General features: G+C 39.0%; 1 protein-coding gene across 1 annotated transcript; it reads right to left on the reverse strand.

The window, feature by feature from the left end:
* Positions 1-8,641: 8,641 nt before the first annotated feature.
* Positions 8,642-15,528, reverse strand: OLFML1 (olfactomedin like 1). The gene is made up of 3 exons (XM_074918428.1): positions 15,290-15,528; positions 13,018-13,306; positions 8,642-9,874 (listed from the first exon to the last, which is right to left on the reverse strand). Exons 1-3 carry the CDS (start codon positions 15,413-15,415, stop codon positions 9,096-9,098), a joined length of 1,194 nt encoding a protein of 397 aa, XP_074774529.1. The 5' UTR covers positions 15,416-15,528; the 3' UTR covers positions 8,642-9,095.
* Positions 15,529-16,412: the final 884 nt, after the last annotated feature.

The following is a 16,412-nucleotide window of genomic DNA, read 5'->3' on the forward strand; positions in this document are numbered from 1 at the left end:
TCGGTAAAATCTATTGCAAAAAACCCAAACAACCCAACCTCAAAACCCGAGCCAACAACAGAAAAAAGTAGCAGGTCTCTATTCTAATGGTTCTCTTGGATCCAGCACTGATAACCTATATGTGTGCACGGCTTGGAAATCATGAGTAATTGGCCATGACTGACACGTGCGACAGGAGCTCCCACATTTACAGGTCCCCTGGGGACACATAGCCTGTTTCTGCACAATACAGGTTTCCTGTCAAAGAGCCCTTCTTGACTCTTTCTGGAGTCTGACTTCTAGCCATTTCCCTCTTCTCTTTATTCCTCTCTGTGCCTTCAGAGGTAGACTTTGTGTTTTTCTGAAACTTGATCTAGTACCCAAGACCTATTTTGTCTGTCCTCCAGACTGCAGGTTTTCAGCAATTCTTCACTCTTAGATTTGGGCTAATATGTCTCCTCTCTTTGCCCTGGCTTTCAGCTGGAAGCCTAATTTTTAGATAACTGCCACACCCTGACCACTATTCTTTCATTTGATTTTAGAACAACCAGAAAAATGTCTCCTGATATGTTTTTATTTTTTAAATGAACTAGCATAGGGACCTAAAGTCTTATATCATAAAACCTGACTACAGCCACGTTAATTTTCCAATGTATTGCCTATAAATTTAAGGCTAGTATCAAGAAAAAGTCAATATAATCATAGAATGGTTTGGGTTGGAAGGGACCTTAAAGACCATCTAGTCCCAACCCCCCTGCCCCGGGCAGGGCCACCTTCCACCAGCCCAGGTTGCCCAAAGCCCCGTCCAGCCTGGCCTTGAACCCTTCCAGGGAGGGGGCAGCCACAGCTGCTCTGGGCAACCTGTGCCAGGGCCTCACAGGGAAGAATTTCTCCCTAATATCTAATCAAAATCTACCCTCTTTCAGTTTAAACCATTACACCTTGTCCTATCCCTACAGTCCCTTCCTGTAGCCCCTTTAAGTACTGGGAGGCCACTCTAAGGTCTCCCTGGAGCCTTCTCAGCTCCAGCTGAACCCCCCAACTCTCTCAGCTTGTCCTCATCAGGGAGGTGATGAATAGATGATGAATATTGGAATTCATAGTAGATTTTTTGTAAATCTGATAGTATTACTGGGGGATTGTAAATACTTTTATAAAACTTTAAAATTCTCCTTTCTCTTGTACAGTCAAAATAAATCATCTTGCCCTCTTCATGCAGATCAAGATACATGTCTATTTGACTTGATGGTCCCTGTATAGATGCATGGATCTTACCACAGACTAAAGGCTCAGGGTGTATCCCCATGGTTGGAGATAAATCCAAACCCAGCTGTGAGTTTCCTGTATATACTTTTTCAGTTAGAAAATCAGAGAGACATTCTTTGTCTCTCCTGCCCCCTTAGCTGTAACCGTTCTGAGAGAAGAACTGGACTACAACCTGGGGGCAGAAGTTATACAGCCTTCATGCACCTTTGTACCATACTGGGACTGGAGCTGGTAGGGAACCGAGTGAAGTACCAGCACCCTCTCCAAAGGGTTGTTTTCAGCTTGATTGCAGTGCCACAGCTGCAGGAGTTTTGGTTGATGCTGAGAAAACCTGTGTTTCATTGCAAATAACCTCTGATTCCTGTTGTGATTTTGCACTCATTGCAGCTATATAAGCCTCTAAATAAGCTTCTCTCTGTTCAGAAGCTTTTCTTCTGTGCTTTACTATGATTTCTGTTAGACCAAAAAACCCCAGAACTTACCATGTGAAGAATTACAAGCACTGTGAGCTTTGATACTTGGGCAGGTAGCAAGCCTTTTCAGGTAATGTGCAGTTTAATTTTATACACATTCAAACTTAATTAAGATGTATATGTTGCTGTGGGTTATCATAACACATTATTATATTCTCTGCAGATTCTTGATGTGAATTGTCTTTGACTTATGTTAATAAATGGTTAGGAGATTTTGTCTCCCAACAAATCCTCTCTGAACAAGAAATAGTTACGGTCAGTCAGCTTTGCTGTGGCTCTGATACTTGTTTTAGCAGAAAGTTCTGCTCTTGTTATGGAACTAGATTTCTTTGTATATTCATAATGATTCTTGGGTTTTTTTCCTAAATATGACTATATGTCAAACCAAAAGAAGCACCTCAGTATCAGAAACTTGCTGGTATGATAATGACTGTGTTCTTGTCACAACTATAAGTGAAGACAGTGGCTTTCTGCATCCAGATCTGAATTGTGACTCACAGGTTCCACCTGAGAACTGTTTTAGTTGCTATTGTAAATGAATTTTTCCTGCAGTTAAGATCTGTTCTGTGCTTTTTAGCTGCTATGTTCAGAAAAAGGTTCACTTCTTTTAGGCTCCTTTAAAAAACACAGCTGTATAGTTTGGTCTTAAAGCCCAGTTCACCATTCATAGAGAATCCAAAATGCTGACTTTATTCAGTACAGTTTTATACAGATGAAATATTTGTTTCCCTGAAGTAATGGAATGAATAAGGATATGAATTTAGCTTCTCTTTTGTCTTGCTTTTGCATTGTCAGATCTCAGAATTCTGCTTCTGTGGACATGCTGCATTCCTTTTTCAAAAGTATTCCTATCTTGTTTAGGAACATTCCTTATTGTTTGTCTTGGATAGTCAGTCTTGTGATGTTGTATGTCCTCGCTAAACAGCCAGACAAATTCTTTTAGCATAGACACAAACAAGCGTGAAACTAAAATGTGATTTTTATGAATACCAATACTTAGTGTTGATGTTAATTTCATATTGTAGTACCAGACAAATATAATGACTGCAACTATTAATATTTCACCAGAGAAGTTTGCTTTAGCTTGAAGGATATGATGAGCAGCACCTTGCTTGCCTTATAGCCCCATTACAGGGAGTCACTAAAATCCACTGCAACTTAATTGTGCCCCCTGGATTTCAGTGCTGTGCTCTGTCTCATCAACCTGGGGAGGTTCATGTTGCCAGAGTGGCTGGATGGTGATGGCGTCAGGAAAAAGGAGGTGCTGTGTTTTGGGTTATGAAATAAGCTTAGATACATTGGTTTAGGGCTCTGATTTCACCTGGAAAACTGTGATGACATATATGAATTGTTCTATATTTGTACGGTTGTGTGCCTTTTTGTCTGTTTATGTATGTGCCCTAGTACATGTCAGAACATAAACGTACAAGTATGCGACTGCTGCCAACATATTTTAAATTGCTTAGGAAAAAAGCACATCCTTTATACCTTTTAGTTAGTAAAACAAACATTTTCATTACAAATTTGATAAGAAAAAGTTTTATCCAAATTATATGCCACGTAAGTTATGGTATTAGTAAGTTGGGGCATGAATGATATTTATTTGAAATTTAATAAATTATATGTTGATAAGACTGATTAGGAATGTAGCTCTATCAAATATGCAAGAAGGATGGGAATATGTTATTTTTTCTTAGGATGCTTATGCCAGGAAAAGGGTGCAGGGTATCCTGGAGGCTGTTTCAGTTTGTCTACGTGCAAGTCCTGTAAACTTAGAGCAATGCATTTTGACTTTGCCACTGTCATTAATCCTGCAAGTTTATGTTTGCATTTTATGGCCAAATAATTGAATAGGAAATGCATTTTTTTCTGGAGTCACTAGCTTCCAGAATGGGGGAGAAAACAAGAAATTAATAACATTCAGCAAAAATGCTTTTGCTAAAAAATTACCGAAATAGAATTTTTTTGAGATCCTGATAGGAGATAACGTTTTCCACGGGGATAGAAGTTCTGCACATACTTCAGAGATGATTGCCTCTGGGACTGAAATAACTTTTCAGATGGTTCTCTCAGTTTTCTGGATCCATATAAAGAAGAGCTAAGTCTTTAAATCAGGTTTTGCACCTCTTCTGAAGAAAACCGTTTCTGTCAAAGCTGGTTTTTACCAACTGCGCATGTGGCACTGGAAAGCTGGCATGCATCTTGCAGACACATTAAAATTGTTTTTGGAAAAATACAATGTGAGCACAAAGCCAAAGTAAATCTTTGTAGCTCTTACAGGGAGAGGCATCTGCCCACATGGGACAGTATCAATTTCAAATTGAGTATGTACACAGGAAATTACAGTGACACTTTATCTTCTAATCCTCCGTTGAAGTAAATGGACAGTGATGATGCAAACGGTATAAGGCTGGGCCTTTAAAAGAAAAAGCAGCTAGGCATATGTGGTGTTTAAAACAAATATTCGGATAAAGCACGTGTTGTTTGAATTAAATATTCTGATAAAACTATCATGGTTTAATGGTTACAGATAATTTCAGGCATTACATGGAATCAGGAAAAAAGTACAAAGTATAAAATCAGTGCTGGTCCCAAAAATACTGTAAAGAGGATTATTTATCAAATAGTATTTGGATGACAGATAGGTAAAAAGTTTATGATCTAACTCACTGCGTCAGCAATTAGTGTTCATACGTTGGATTCTTTCATCTTCCAGCTGACTAAGAATAAGAAAATTAGAATTACAAGAACAGGTAACATCGGAAAATGTTGGGAAAGTCATAAATTAAACCCACTCCTAATACTGAGAATCCTGCCATACTGGGCATGTATGTGTGCCCCCTTTATATTTTGTTTGACTTCCAGATGACCTTATTTTCATGTCACTGAGTACAAGATTTTTTATTTGAAGTAAACTGTTTCAATCACAAGAAAATAATTTTAATTATTTACACTTTTAAGATACTAAGAAGATTAACAAAGCTCCAATATTTTGTCTTTTTTCATGCGTGTTTTAAGAGTAATCCACTGTAAGAAGTTTGTTTCTTACAGACCTTGTTTCTTAGGGAAACTCCCTATGTGAATTTATCTTTTTTTTTTTTTTTTTTGTGCAGGTTCAGTTATTCAGTATTATCCCTTAAAACATGGGGAACTGTTAGCAATGTTTTGCTTTTCTAAATGCCCTGTGTAGTTGTAGTAATGACATCATAGAATTTCATGGCACATTTAATAGCAAAGGTCAACTTCCTCACCGATACACATTTTTGATACCGGTTTCAGTTTGAACAAGGCTTTGTGGGATGTACATAAGAGCAAAATTTGGCCTCCCTTCCAAATAAAATTTTACATTCATGCCAATACTGCCTGATTTTTGAGATCTGGATAAATCCACTTTTAAACAAAGGAAAGAAAACATCTTGTAGAGACACACAAGTGTGATATTATGGAGGCACAACAGGGGTGAGAAACTTTCAGTTCCACCAGCAGCCTTTAGATTAGGCCCTGAATAGACATAAATGGGGGAACATGTCATCATGAAGAAATCTGCACAGAAATCAAGCTGTTGAGGAGGTAGGGCAGAGTTCTTCCCAATATAAGCAGGGACTATCATAGTCTATCAATGAGTACCGAAATCCATTACTCGCTCTAAGTGATGCCAGGCAGGGTGCCAATTCTTCAGCAAGAAATCACCCTGCTGTCATTCCCCAGCACATCTGTAAACGGGGCTTGTCTGCACTCTGGATTTTTCTGTAACTGCACTCCTCGCGTTGTATATTCCTTTTTGGGGGCTTAGGGCTCAATACAGTGCGAATATAATAAAAAAGTATTATCTTCTTATATGCAATGCAAAACCGTGCAAAGTCCAAATAATTTAGAGCCACAGGTCCTAATTTTTGCCTTCAGGAGGAGCTATTTCTTCAGTATTAGGAGAGCTGTATCGTAACCGTTTCAGTTCTGCGGTTTCTTTTCTGAGCTTCCATGCATGTCTTTGCAACGGTGTCCTGTGACTGGGGACAAACACAGAGGGTAAGAAACAACACCCAGGGAAAAACATGGACTGTTAGGTCGCAGGATGACAGTAAGCCTGCAGTAATCGCATCACTTAGTGATAAACTCATCGGTAATAATCATGTTGTGTGTGTTTTTCTTATATGGTAGCTGCTTGCATGAGTGCTAGAAGAAGCTCTTGTCCTCCAGATCCAGGCAGACAGAAATGAAGAAGAAAAACTGAAAGGAAGATTATTTTCTGAGAAACAAGCATATCTCTCTGGACACTGTGAAAATAAAGCTAGTTATACTGGCATAGTTTACACCACACTCCTAGCATCAAGCTTTGCTATACTAGTAAAGCAGTTGCTTTTAGCATACAGTCCTCAGATCCTTGGCATCCACAAAATCCAAAGAAGAAAGCACACTGCTGTCAGAAAGCTTAAATTCATCATACAAGTGTCAATAAACTGGAGAATGCTGAAAACCCTCCTGTCTATGATAATTCCAATTGCTTCAAGTGCAATCAGGATATAATCCTGGTGGATTATCCTGACCTGAACCTGCTCTCTTCAGAAGAGCTGGCAGAAAGAATGGAGGGCATGGAAGATGAGTATCTGTGCAGTGAATCCCTGCTATCTGATCTCGCCTTGGGAGGGGGCAGTCATGATTTAGTGCAGGAAAAGGATGGGGGGACCGGTATCAGTGGAGAGGGGCCTTTTTCACAGCCAAAGCATTGAGGAGTGCTGCTGTTGTTAAGAGGATGATGATCCAGCTGTCATAGTGGAGAATGCTGGATTCCACTGAGAGCTGCAGAAGGGCCCACCCAAGAGGACCTGTCTGTAGAGTCTGAAAATGAAAATGCAGCACTGAAAAAGCAAACAGCCTGTGATCGAGATAAAACAGGCACATGGAGAAAGCACAGCATGAAAGGACTTGAGTAATAAGGACAATAGTGGATGTTATCTAGATGGTGAATGTAGAGGTCGTAATCTGTCATTTCTGTAGTTTTTGTTCCCGATGAAGACTTTTCTGTCTTCATTTCCTTGTACCAATTTCATTGCCATGGTAACAGTCAGTCATATCATCTACCTGAACTAGAAGCCAATGCTTTCTTTCATGCAGTCTTCCATGGCTTACTACTGCCTTGCCAACAGCACTTTGTCCTTGCTTTGTGGAGACTGGTATCTTGGAGCAGATTATTCAGTTATTTGTGATTCTTTCCTTTCTGATTCTGAACAAGCCATCCTTATTTTGGCCCTCTGCCATCTCAGAGTTAACCAAATTCCTCTTCTGACTTTCTCAAAACTATCTGTTTGTGTGCTACCAGTTATGAAAATGAATCAAATCCATATATATATATATATCAGGAAGCTGGAGGAGAAAGTATGCCTTATTTCTCTTACCTGAATGTTAACTGATCACCTTTGTTCTCTTTTCTTGTTTTCATTTCTCTTGCATTTTGTACGGTATGAAATAATCTAGTGAAGCTTATCCGTACAAAACTTCCTCCTTTTATCAAAATGAGACGGTAACTTTAATTCATTATGAAGATTGGAAGGTTCAGAGCATATTGAAGCAGCGGGGTTCAGAGAGGACCCTGTCTGAACTTTTGAGGATTGCTCTTCGAAATCTCTGTACAGAAGAACAATGTAGGCTTTCTTGGTTGTGTAATAGTGTGGCACGTATCATATTCCAGAAATCCCTTTTCTAAAGAGCAGACTCAGTCCGTATTTACATCAAAAGCCTTTATTTAAGTAAATTACACACCCTTTTGCAGTAAAAGATCTCAAAGTGTTCCAAAGGTGGCTGATACCATTTTGTATTTCTGCGTTTGTAATTTTACAGATGAGGAATAAAAAGTCAAATAGTTGAATCTGCCTTTGACCCGGGGTCACAGGAAATCGGTGCCAGCCCACCTTGCTTTCAGCGTGAGGATGTCTTTATCTGTCCTTCCTACGGCTGCTTCAGCCCGCAGAAGTAATGCTATAGTCATTAAGGCTGCCTAGAACAATATAGTTTCTTTTGCTAAAAGCAGAGTAGTGCTCTTGCAACTCAGCAGATTGTATTCTGGAACTCCTTTACAGAATCATTCCCTGATGTTTGGCTGTTCCATTGATGCTATTTTTAAACAGAACAACAACTCTTTCAGTGTAAAGAACAAAACGGGCTTTCTGTAGAAACAGCTGTGGATTGCTTTTCAAGCACCATTTTTTCCGTGGTTTTTTTTTTTTTTTGATATTAAACAGAAATGCATCTGTCATTAAAATCTAAAAAATTACAGCCAGTACCTCGTGTTTCACAAGTAAAAGGGTTTGTCTGGGGTTTTCTAATATTATTTTCAAAACAAAAATGAGTTTATATTTACCTGGAGTGTATCTGTTCCTCACAAACCCAGGACTGCCCAGTGGCATGCCCTCACTTGCACTCTTGTGCACATCAGGGCCACCTTTTCTGGACAGATATTTTGATGGAGTCAGAGGACAGGATGAGCAAGGTTCTGCCATGGAAGTGATTTGAAGTACTGAGAAAATGCCTCGCAACTAGATGCTGAAAGAGGCCTAATAAGAAAGGAAACCAAGGGTGATATGGAAAACATTTAAAAATAGTGTCTGATACAGAACAGATCATCTAGGAACATTCCTTCTGACAAACAGGCAGTGATATGCTGAAAAAAATTGGAAGGTGGCAAATTGAAGCTGATAAGAGTGACTATTTAGCTGCAGCTAATGTATTAGCAGGATCACAAGTGGACTGTACAGCTATATGCATAACAAAAATGTGGAAATTTCGTGGAAATAGTCTAAAAGTTCAGTGATTGGGAAGAGCCTTGATGTCATGTACAGGAACTATACGTTAAAAATAAACCATGTTTGTGGGGATGTATACTGTTATGCTTTGTGATATAATAAACCTGTTAAAACTTGATAGATAATTTCTCTGGAAGCGTGTGACTTTATAGTGCTTACAGAAAGGCTTCCTGCAGCGAGCTTCAGGGTGGTGAAGGTTGTCAGATAATGTGGATTGGACAGGAGGGACTTGTGATTTGATTTCCGTGGCACTGAAACAGAATGCCTAGTTTTGATAGGAAGAGAATATGTCAGAGATAGATTATTGTGGATTTTAATTAACTTTAGTCTTTAAGACTAATTTGTGTGTGTGGGGTTGCACATGTGTGGTATTTAGTCATCATGTAATTTATATTAATGGAGTCTTTACATATTCTTAATTGGACATGAGCTTAAGATCACTGGAGTATGTAAACCTAAATTTATGTAAAAGAGATGAAAGTTGTAATAGCTGGGAATAATGTAATTTTACTACACTGTAATGACCGCGTTGACATTGCCCTGCTAGATTTTAAGTGTATTTGAAAAGTTGCTCGAGATTCTAAACTTTTGGTTTTGTGTGAAGCTTGTAAATGATCTGAGATCCATCACCCCAAGCAAAGAGTTGCTTTTCTTTGGGATTGTAATGTATAGTGGAATGGCTACCTTGACGTTTTGGAAAATGTAATACTGGGATTTCGTAAGTATTTACAGCAGCCAAAACGTCATAAACACATTGTATGCGGGAGGTGCTTCCGCTAGGGAAGTTGTAGACAACATAGAGCATGTTGCATGCCATGAAAGCCGCCTCAGCATCCTTGCTGCTGCATGATGTGTCCCAAGTGTGCTCCACTGCCATGGTTATGTGGTTGATTTTAGTAATGACAATGTTTCCTCCAGTCTCTGGTTCTGCATGGATTGCCCAGAGCCCTTGCTCATCGATAGCAAGATCTATTTTTGTAGATGGAGAAAGCTGATAGGCAGGAATCCTTCCAGCCCCTGGCAGTAGCATTTGGTCAGTTATCTTTCTTTTCTGGATATTGAATTTAATTATCTCATTTAAGGAGCCATATCTGTGATAGAACAAGAAACCCTGATATATGATGTGGCCAGTTCCCTCCCAGGGAGATGGCAAGGTGACTCTGCGAGCTTTTAGTGTATGATTGTCTTCCATGAACGTCATGATATTTTCAAATTCCAAAATAACATTATTTACGGAACCATTTAATAAATAAATCTTTGTATGCTTTTTGCCAGGATCTTTCATCCAAGAGCCATGCTTATCTCCAGTCTTCTTAACTATCTTTAGGGACTTAACACCTGCAAGCATGTGGTCACAACCTGCAAGGAAACACCCAAAGACAAAAAAAAAAAAAAAAAAAAAAAATTAGAATATCTGTGAATTTTCTAGTTTCCTTTCTTTGAATTACTTAGTTTCCTTTTAATCCAACTATAAGGGGGTCAGTGTATCAGTAAGTGTGTCAGCAGTGTGGCTATGTAAGTAGTGTTGAAGCTAATTTGATATGATCTATTCAGCATCTCCTGCTGAGGAAACTGCCTATCTTCAGCTACGCATAGCGCGCCGTTTTCTGCTCTATTAGACCAGTGTTATCCAAAAGGGATTCTCTTTGTGTACCTGAGAAGAGACCAAGAGCACCGTTAGGGATTCTGTGATTACTCTTGTCAGTACTTTTACTTCAGAAAAGTGACTTCTGTTTTATATCAATACGGTAAAACAATAAAATTTATTTCTTATCGAAGGCATACACATTAAAATCCATTTTGCTGGTATGCCATGTGCATAGTATTTTTGTTTCAGGAATTTGCTACCCTCTGTTAGCCTCATTTATTTTGCGTTTATAATATAAAGACAAATAAAAATAGATCATCATAACAGAAAGCCAAAACACTGGATTTTCTTCCCATTCTACTTCCCAACACCTGCTGCACAAAGGAACTCAAACAAATATACAGATCACAAAACTGTGAATGCTGATACACTAAGGTGGTCTTTAAATGAGCTAGTATGATGTCTGTGTTATCAGTTCCTCCGCTAGAAGCGTGACTGGTGGAATTAACACAGTTTTTCACGTCACTATAGGGATTAAATTGGCACCAGCAGGGAGCAAGTCATAGTTTTGGCTTCATTACATTTTCTATGCACTTTGCACAGATGTTTCAGACCAAAAAGTACCAAGCTTGTGAAGACTCAGGTATTTAGATGCTAAGATCTTTATCAAGTATCATGCTTTCCAGGAAAAACTCTACTGCATAGCGTATTAACAAGCCTGTTTACCAGAGGCACTCATAAATTACAAGAGACGCTATTTGAAGTTTAAAGAATTGCCTTTAGTGAAGTGCAGCCATTTTTGTAAGCAGAACAAACAAAGCCCTAAGGCAGGGAGTCCTGGCAGTAGATGAAATGGAGAAAGCAAACCCAGCCTCCCTGTTTGGCCTGATATGAACCTATTGAAGTCAGTGGCAGGATTCCAGTTGCCTGTAGAAAACAACCTTTATGTCATTTGTGTGTACTGATACCCTGTAACCAAAGCCTTTGGTTACTGCTGCTCCAGCATGGATTTTTTTTCTTGGAAGTCCTCACTCTGGATGCACCTTCCCTGAGCAAGCCACAATACTTTTCCCCAAACTAGCATTTATTGATTAGATAGATTCTAAAAACTTAAAAATGTTGAATAGTTTCTAAAGTTTCTAAAAACTTAAAACTAGCCATCCTTAGCAACATCTTCGTCTGCAGGAGAAATAACCAGATTACTATCTGAGACGTATGAATAGTGTCTTCTTGAGAGAAGATATTAAACTCTCCTTGGCTTTCATAACAGCTTGGAGGAAGACTGAGAAACTGAGACATTTACAGTGAGCAAAAAGTTTACTGAAATTTTTCTACATTCTCCACAATGATACCACCAAAGCCCAAAGTTTTTCATCATACCCCAAAATGTGCAGAAGATAATTTCCTGTTTCTCACCCAATGCAGGATGAGGTATCAACTACGGCATGTAAAAGCAGTGATTCTACTTGATTGTTATTTTCAAGTCTGTGTGAATTTGAACCAAAACCAGTAATAAACTTGGACTTAAAAAAATGTGGTTTTTTTCCCTAGTTTTGGAGTGACTCAGCAAAACTAATTGTAACTTCCAGTTAATAATGATAACATAGAAGCAGAGCTGCTATTTGCTAGAGTTGAGGGTCTTGCTACTTTAAGTGCTGTAAAATCTGTACAGGGACTAGTTTTGCCAGCAACTTCAATAGGACAAGCATCTGACATGTACTGGCAGAACTGAAGTTACTATGAACTTCTGCAATAAAAGTAAATTTCCAACAAGGGAAAATGGAAAGTAATTTTTTTCCCTTCAAACTCTCAAAGACTTAGTTTTCAATGTGTCCTTATCGTAGTCTAAAAATACTAAACCTTTTCTCTCAGAAGAATGCCTAATGTTCAAAAAAAGCATATATGGAAAAAAGAAATCTTGAAATTCAGAGCACTGAGTTGTGGTGTAAGATTAGAACTTAGAAGGAGAATAGGTGATTGCTGCTGTTACCATCTGCCTTAATATTCTTTTGCTAAAAAAAGTCAAGGAACAAATTGTAAACTTATTTGTAAAATTAAACCAGTCTGATTCTGTTGTAGTGGAATTAAAAAATTGATGATGCTAAAGATCTTCTGGCCTTTTAAAAAATGGCAGTTTATATACCTTATTGTTTTCATTTTTTATTACTTTTGAATGAAAAGGAAACAGCCTACCTCAAATATGTGTACAATATGAAAGTTATACCTATACTTTCTTAAGGTAAAGAGACTTATAAAACTTAATTTGCTTTTAAAAAAAGTGTAGCTTGTGTATATATTCTTCGTACTAGGTACCCTAACACATAATTTTCAAATCAGAACTAAGCTTTGCTTGCAGCTGGGCCAGTGTGCCATCCTGATAAAGGACACAGAGGGGACAGAGTGAGAAAGAACAGGGGAGGACGGTAAACCAGATGCAAATTGTAGAAGTGAATTAAGTCTTTTTATGAACTTGGGAGTTCACTTTTGAGTTGAGGTTTTGACCTTTGCCCACTCCAAAAAACAAAGGCCACTCTTAATTCCTTGGTATAGCTGCAATACTCAGAAATGCACTGGCATTTTCTCTGGGACTTTGCAACGGAATACCTTCAGAGACTTTTTACATTGCTTTATAATAAAAAGCAGCTTCCAAAGAATCAGTCTGACACTCAGGACAGTATCTGCAAATAAATCTTCGAATTACACTTTCTTCCCTCTCTCTCCCATATGTTTTTTGTAGTTTGGCTATCTTTTTTTTTTTTTTTTTATAAACCTAGTATTTACACAGCCAAACCCCCATGCAATTATCTGTGGTATTCACATAACTTGTGAAAATCTATCCCTATGTCAGCATGCATGCATTAGCTAGGGGACTGGCTCATTCACATCAAAGTTCTGAAAAGTAAACCATTCTTACTTGCATTAAGCATGAGTTTAAGTTTCTTTTTTTCTTCTGCTTCTTCAAATAGCTGCTGTTTCACCAGGTCTTCATGTACTTCTATACATGTATTAGAATCTGTGACAGATCCAAAATAGTCAATGTCCCTTTGTGCTCGTTCAATCCTTGTTAGCAAATTCTCTACTTCATTTTTAACCTCAGCCTTATAACTGTTCAGTCCTGCCAGGCGGGACAGTACCATCTGTGAAAAGTCTCGGAATTCTTCCACATAATCCAGTATGTCTTGGTTGCATTTTTCCAGCCTCTTCTTGAGTTAGAACACAGGAAGAAAATAGATGATATACGTGTATATTCTGTAGAGATTACAACCTCAGTCATGATTACTTTAAAAACGTGCTATTCTCTCCTTCCCGGTCCCTCTGCCCCCCCCATCTGTTTCAAACTGATGCTGTTACATCTACACGAAGAGGACATATTGGACTGGCACTAGCATTCACAGTTCTGGACAAAAATACACTGATTTTTTTCTTGCTGTGGTTACTGACAGTTAGATGTTTTGTTTTACTGCCTAAAGAGGGAAAAATGCTCTGGTGAAAACAGCCAGAGATACTTAAGGGCACATGATCTCCAATTACTTGTTTTTCATAAACTTTTTAGAACTCCCCCTCTAGGACCATGGGTGAAGCAGAAAACTTTTTGAGACTGCAGATTTACAGATGTGAACATTTCCCATAAATACACTTCTTCTGACCAAGACAGCATCTACTGTGGCTCCTTTTCATCCACTCAAAATAGAACATGGAAATACTGACCTCTGTGTTTGAGAAGATGTTGTGGGTTTTTTGTTAAATTGTTGGCTGTATTTGAAAAAAGTACAGATGTTTGTTTATACCTCGATTCAGGTTCTCAGCATTTTTAAAGGTGAGGAAAGTGATTTCTCTTTTGTAATGCAGACACTTCTGTAATGATTGTGGGTGGCCTGAAAATAGAAACCCAGCTGCCACTGTGGGAAGATGAGAAAATTGACCCAATATTTAAGCCCAAACACACAATCGTAGTAGATCTAAGTGCTAGATTGGGTGTTCTGATTTGGTGCTTGATGCACAGATTTCAGGTGTTTTGTTTCGAGGTGGTGGTTGACTCAGGGATGTCTGAGTTTACAAAATGAGTGCAGTATGCACGTGCTCCATGTAGACTTAGTGGTGGCGATTTGTTTGTTTTGCAAGGTGTGGTTTTTCTGTATGCCCCCTGCCTCCCGTTTATAGGTGACCATAAGTCCCCGGGAAGCTGCTTAATTACTTCCTGCAAAAACTTTATTTTAAATGTCTTCTTCAATATCTGCCTCACCCTTTTTCCTGTTGTTTGGTGCCTCTTGCACCTTACGCCACAGGTGGAATTGCATAATTTTTAATGGCTGCCAAACAAATGGAAATGACTATGTGAAGTTGTTCCTATATGGCTAAAAAAATGTGAATCTCGGTCTACACAATCAGAAGAGAATACCATGCTGATCCTTCAGTTCTGTCTGTGTTGTTAAATTAAGACCAGCGAGAGCTTTGTACAAAAAGGGAATGTGAGATCAGGCAAGTTAAAGCTTCTCTAAAAGTCTGCCGATGCAAATCAGGAGCCAAGGACGTGTTAATAATTTAAGATAAACTATGTCTGAGTACAGCATGCCAATGCTGAAAAGGTATTTTGCAGTACTGGTAAACTTTTACTGCAGAAAAAGAAGCAGGTACTGATACTTTTATATAATTGAGAGCAAATAATTATTTCAGCCTCCCAGCTGTAAGAGGATTATTTCAACTCCTAGTTAAAGTGCAGATACACTACTAATTCACACAAATATGTCTCAAACTACTCCTCCAGGTAAGCTCATCTGTACATAGGAAAATACCTGATAAATTTCTATCTCCTTATGAATACTTGACAGCACTTCTACTGGTGACAATATGGTTATGCTGTTCCCTAGGAGGGACTGTGACAGTACTATAAACTTTTGCATATTTAGCTAAAAATTCATTGCTGTTGTAAAAAACCACAAGTGGTAACAGAATAAAAATATAACGTTATGAAATTATATCCTGCACTAAATGATGATGTGGTAGTTAGGAATCATTATAGTGAAAGGCTTAGCTACAGTTTTACTTACTTATTTGAAAAAGCTGGAAATGTATCTTCCTGATATTGTTTATCACACAAACTGCTCATGCGTGTAGAAGAACACTCATACATTTTCACACCTCTCTGCAGTGAGACAGTATTAGAGAATGATACAGCTAGCACGTACCTCTAAAGATAGGAAACGCCGGTCAATGTAGTTCATCAGTGCCGCGTCCTGCATCATATATTGTGCTGCTCCCATGGCGCTTGTGAGGAATGGAACTAATAAAAATCGGAGTTGCAAGGCTACCATTGTTTCATAAAATTTTGAAGTGAAATAGTAGGAAATTAATTGTGCGTGTGTGTTTGTGTGGAGGACAATCCCAAGCACTACTGCCAGTCCAGGATTAAATGAAATTTATCTGATACTGTGGTGTGAAAAAGTAATATTAAAAATTACTGAAAAGTTAAAAATACTGTGGCTGCAAGTATTAAAAAGCCTTAAAATGGCTGTTGCAGTTTTTTCATTTAAAAAAAAAAAAGTTGTGGAAGAGGAACTGAATGTGTTTATTTGTAGAAGCCAGATGACTGCTTTCCAGTTTGTGATCCTATGATCAATCCCAGATGTTCAGTACTGAGTCACATAAAGCCTGTAGGCCAAACTTTATTAAATACAAATAGAAATAAATTATTTTCCCTCCTTTCTCCTCCCATCTGCTTTCCTGTGTGACCAATGCTGTGCAGGACGTACTTGGTATAAGTCAGCATAGATTCAAATTCCGTGGAGCACTGGTCATTTTTCACAGGAAGATCTGATGCATGATGTCTGTAGCTATTTCAACAACCACAGCTGTTAGTGTGAAACAATCGAAGGCAATTGTTTTCATTTCCAGTATTCAGCCTATTTACAGTAGGGTCTTGGTTTAATCCCAGCTGGTAACTGAAGCCCCACACAGCCCCTCACTCACTGCCCCCCCCGGTGGGATGGGGGAGAGAATCAGAAGAGTGAAAAGTGAGAAAACTCGTGGGTTGAGATAAGACAGTTTAATAGGTAAAGCAAAAGTCATGTGCACAAACCAACCAAGGGGATCATTCCCCATCCCCGCGGGCAGGCGGGTGCTCAGCCATCTCCAGGCCAGCCGGGCTCCATCACCCCCAACGTCCCCCCTTCTGCCTTCCCCCCCAGCTGTATGTGCTGAGCACGAGGCCACTGCCCTGGGGTACCCCTGGGCTCAGCTGGGTCCCTCCCAGCTCCTCACTGGTGGGGTGGGCTGAGAGGCAGGAGAGGCCTTGGCTCTGTGTAAGTGCTG

This window comes from Athene noctua, chromosome 14, assembly GCF_965140245.1.
Source record: "Athene noctua chromosome 14, bAthNoc1.hap1.1, whole genome shotgun sequence".
NCBI lineage: Eukaryota > Metazoa > Chordata > Aves > Strigiformes > Strigidae > Athene > Athene noctua.

Coding starts and splice junctions, on each gene's coding strand:
- OLFML1 (XM_074918428.1), bottom strand. CDS start 15,415: ATGGTAGCCTTGCAACTCCGATTTTTATTAGTTCCATTCCTCACAAGC. Junction 13,307..15,289: donor GGCGTTTCCTATCTTTAGAG/GTACGTGCTAGC, acceptor TTCTAACTCAAG/AAGAGGCTGGAAAAATGCAA. Junction 9,875..13,017: donor TAAACTCATGCTTAATGCAA/GTAAGAATGGTT, acceptor GTTTCCTTGCAG/GTTGTGACCACATGCTTGCA.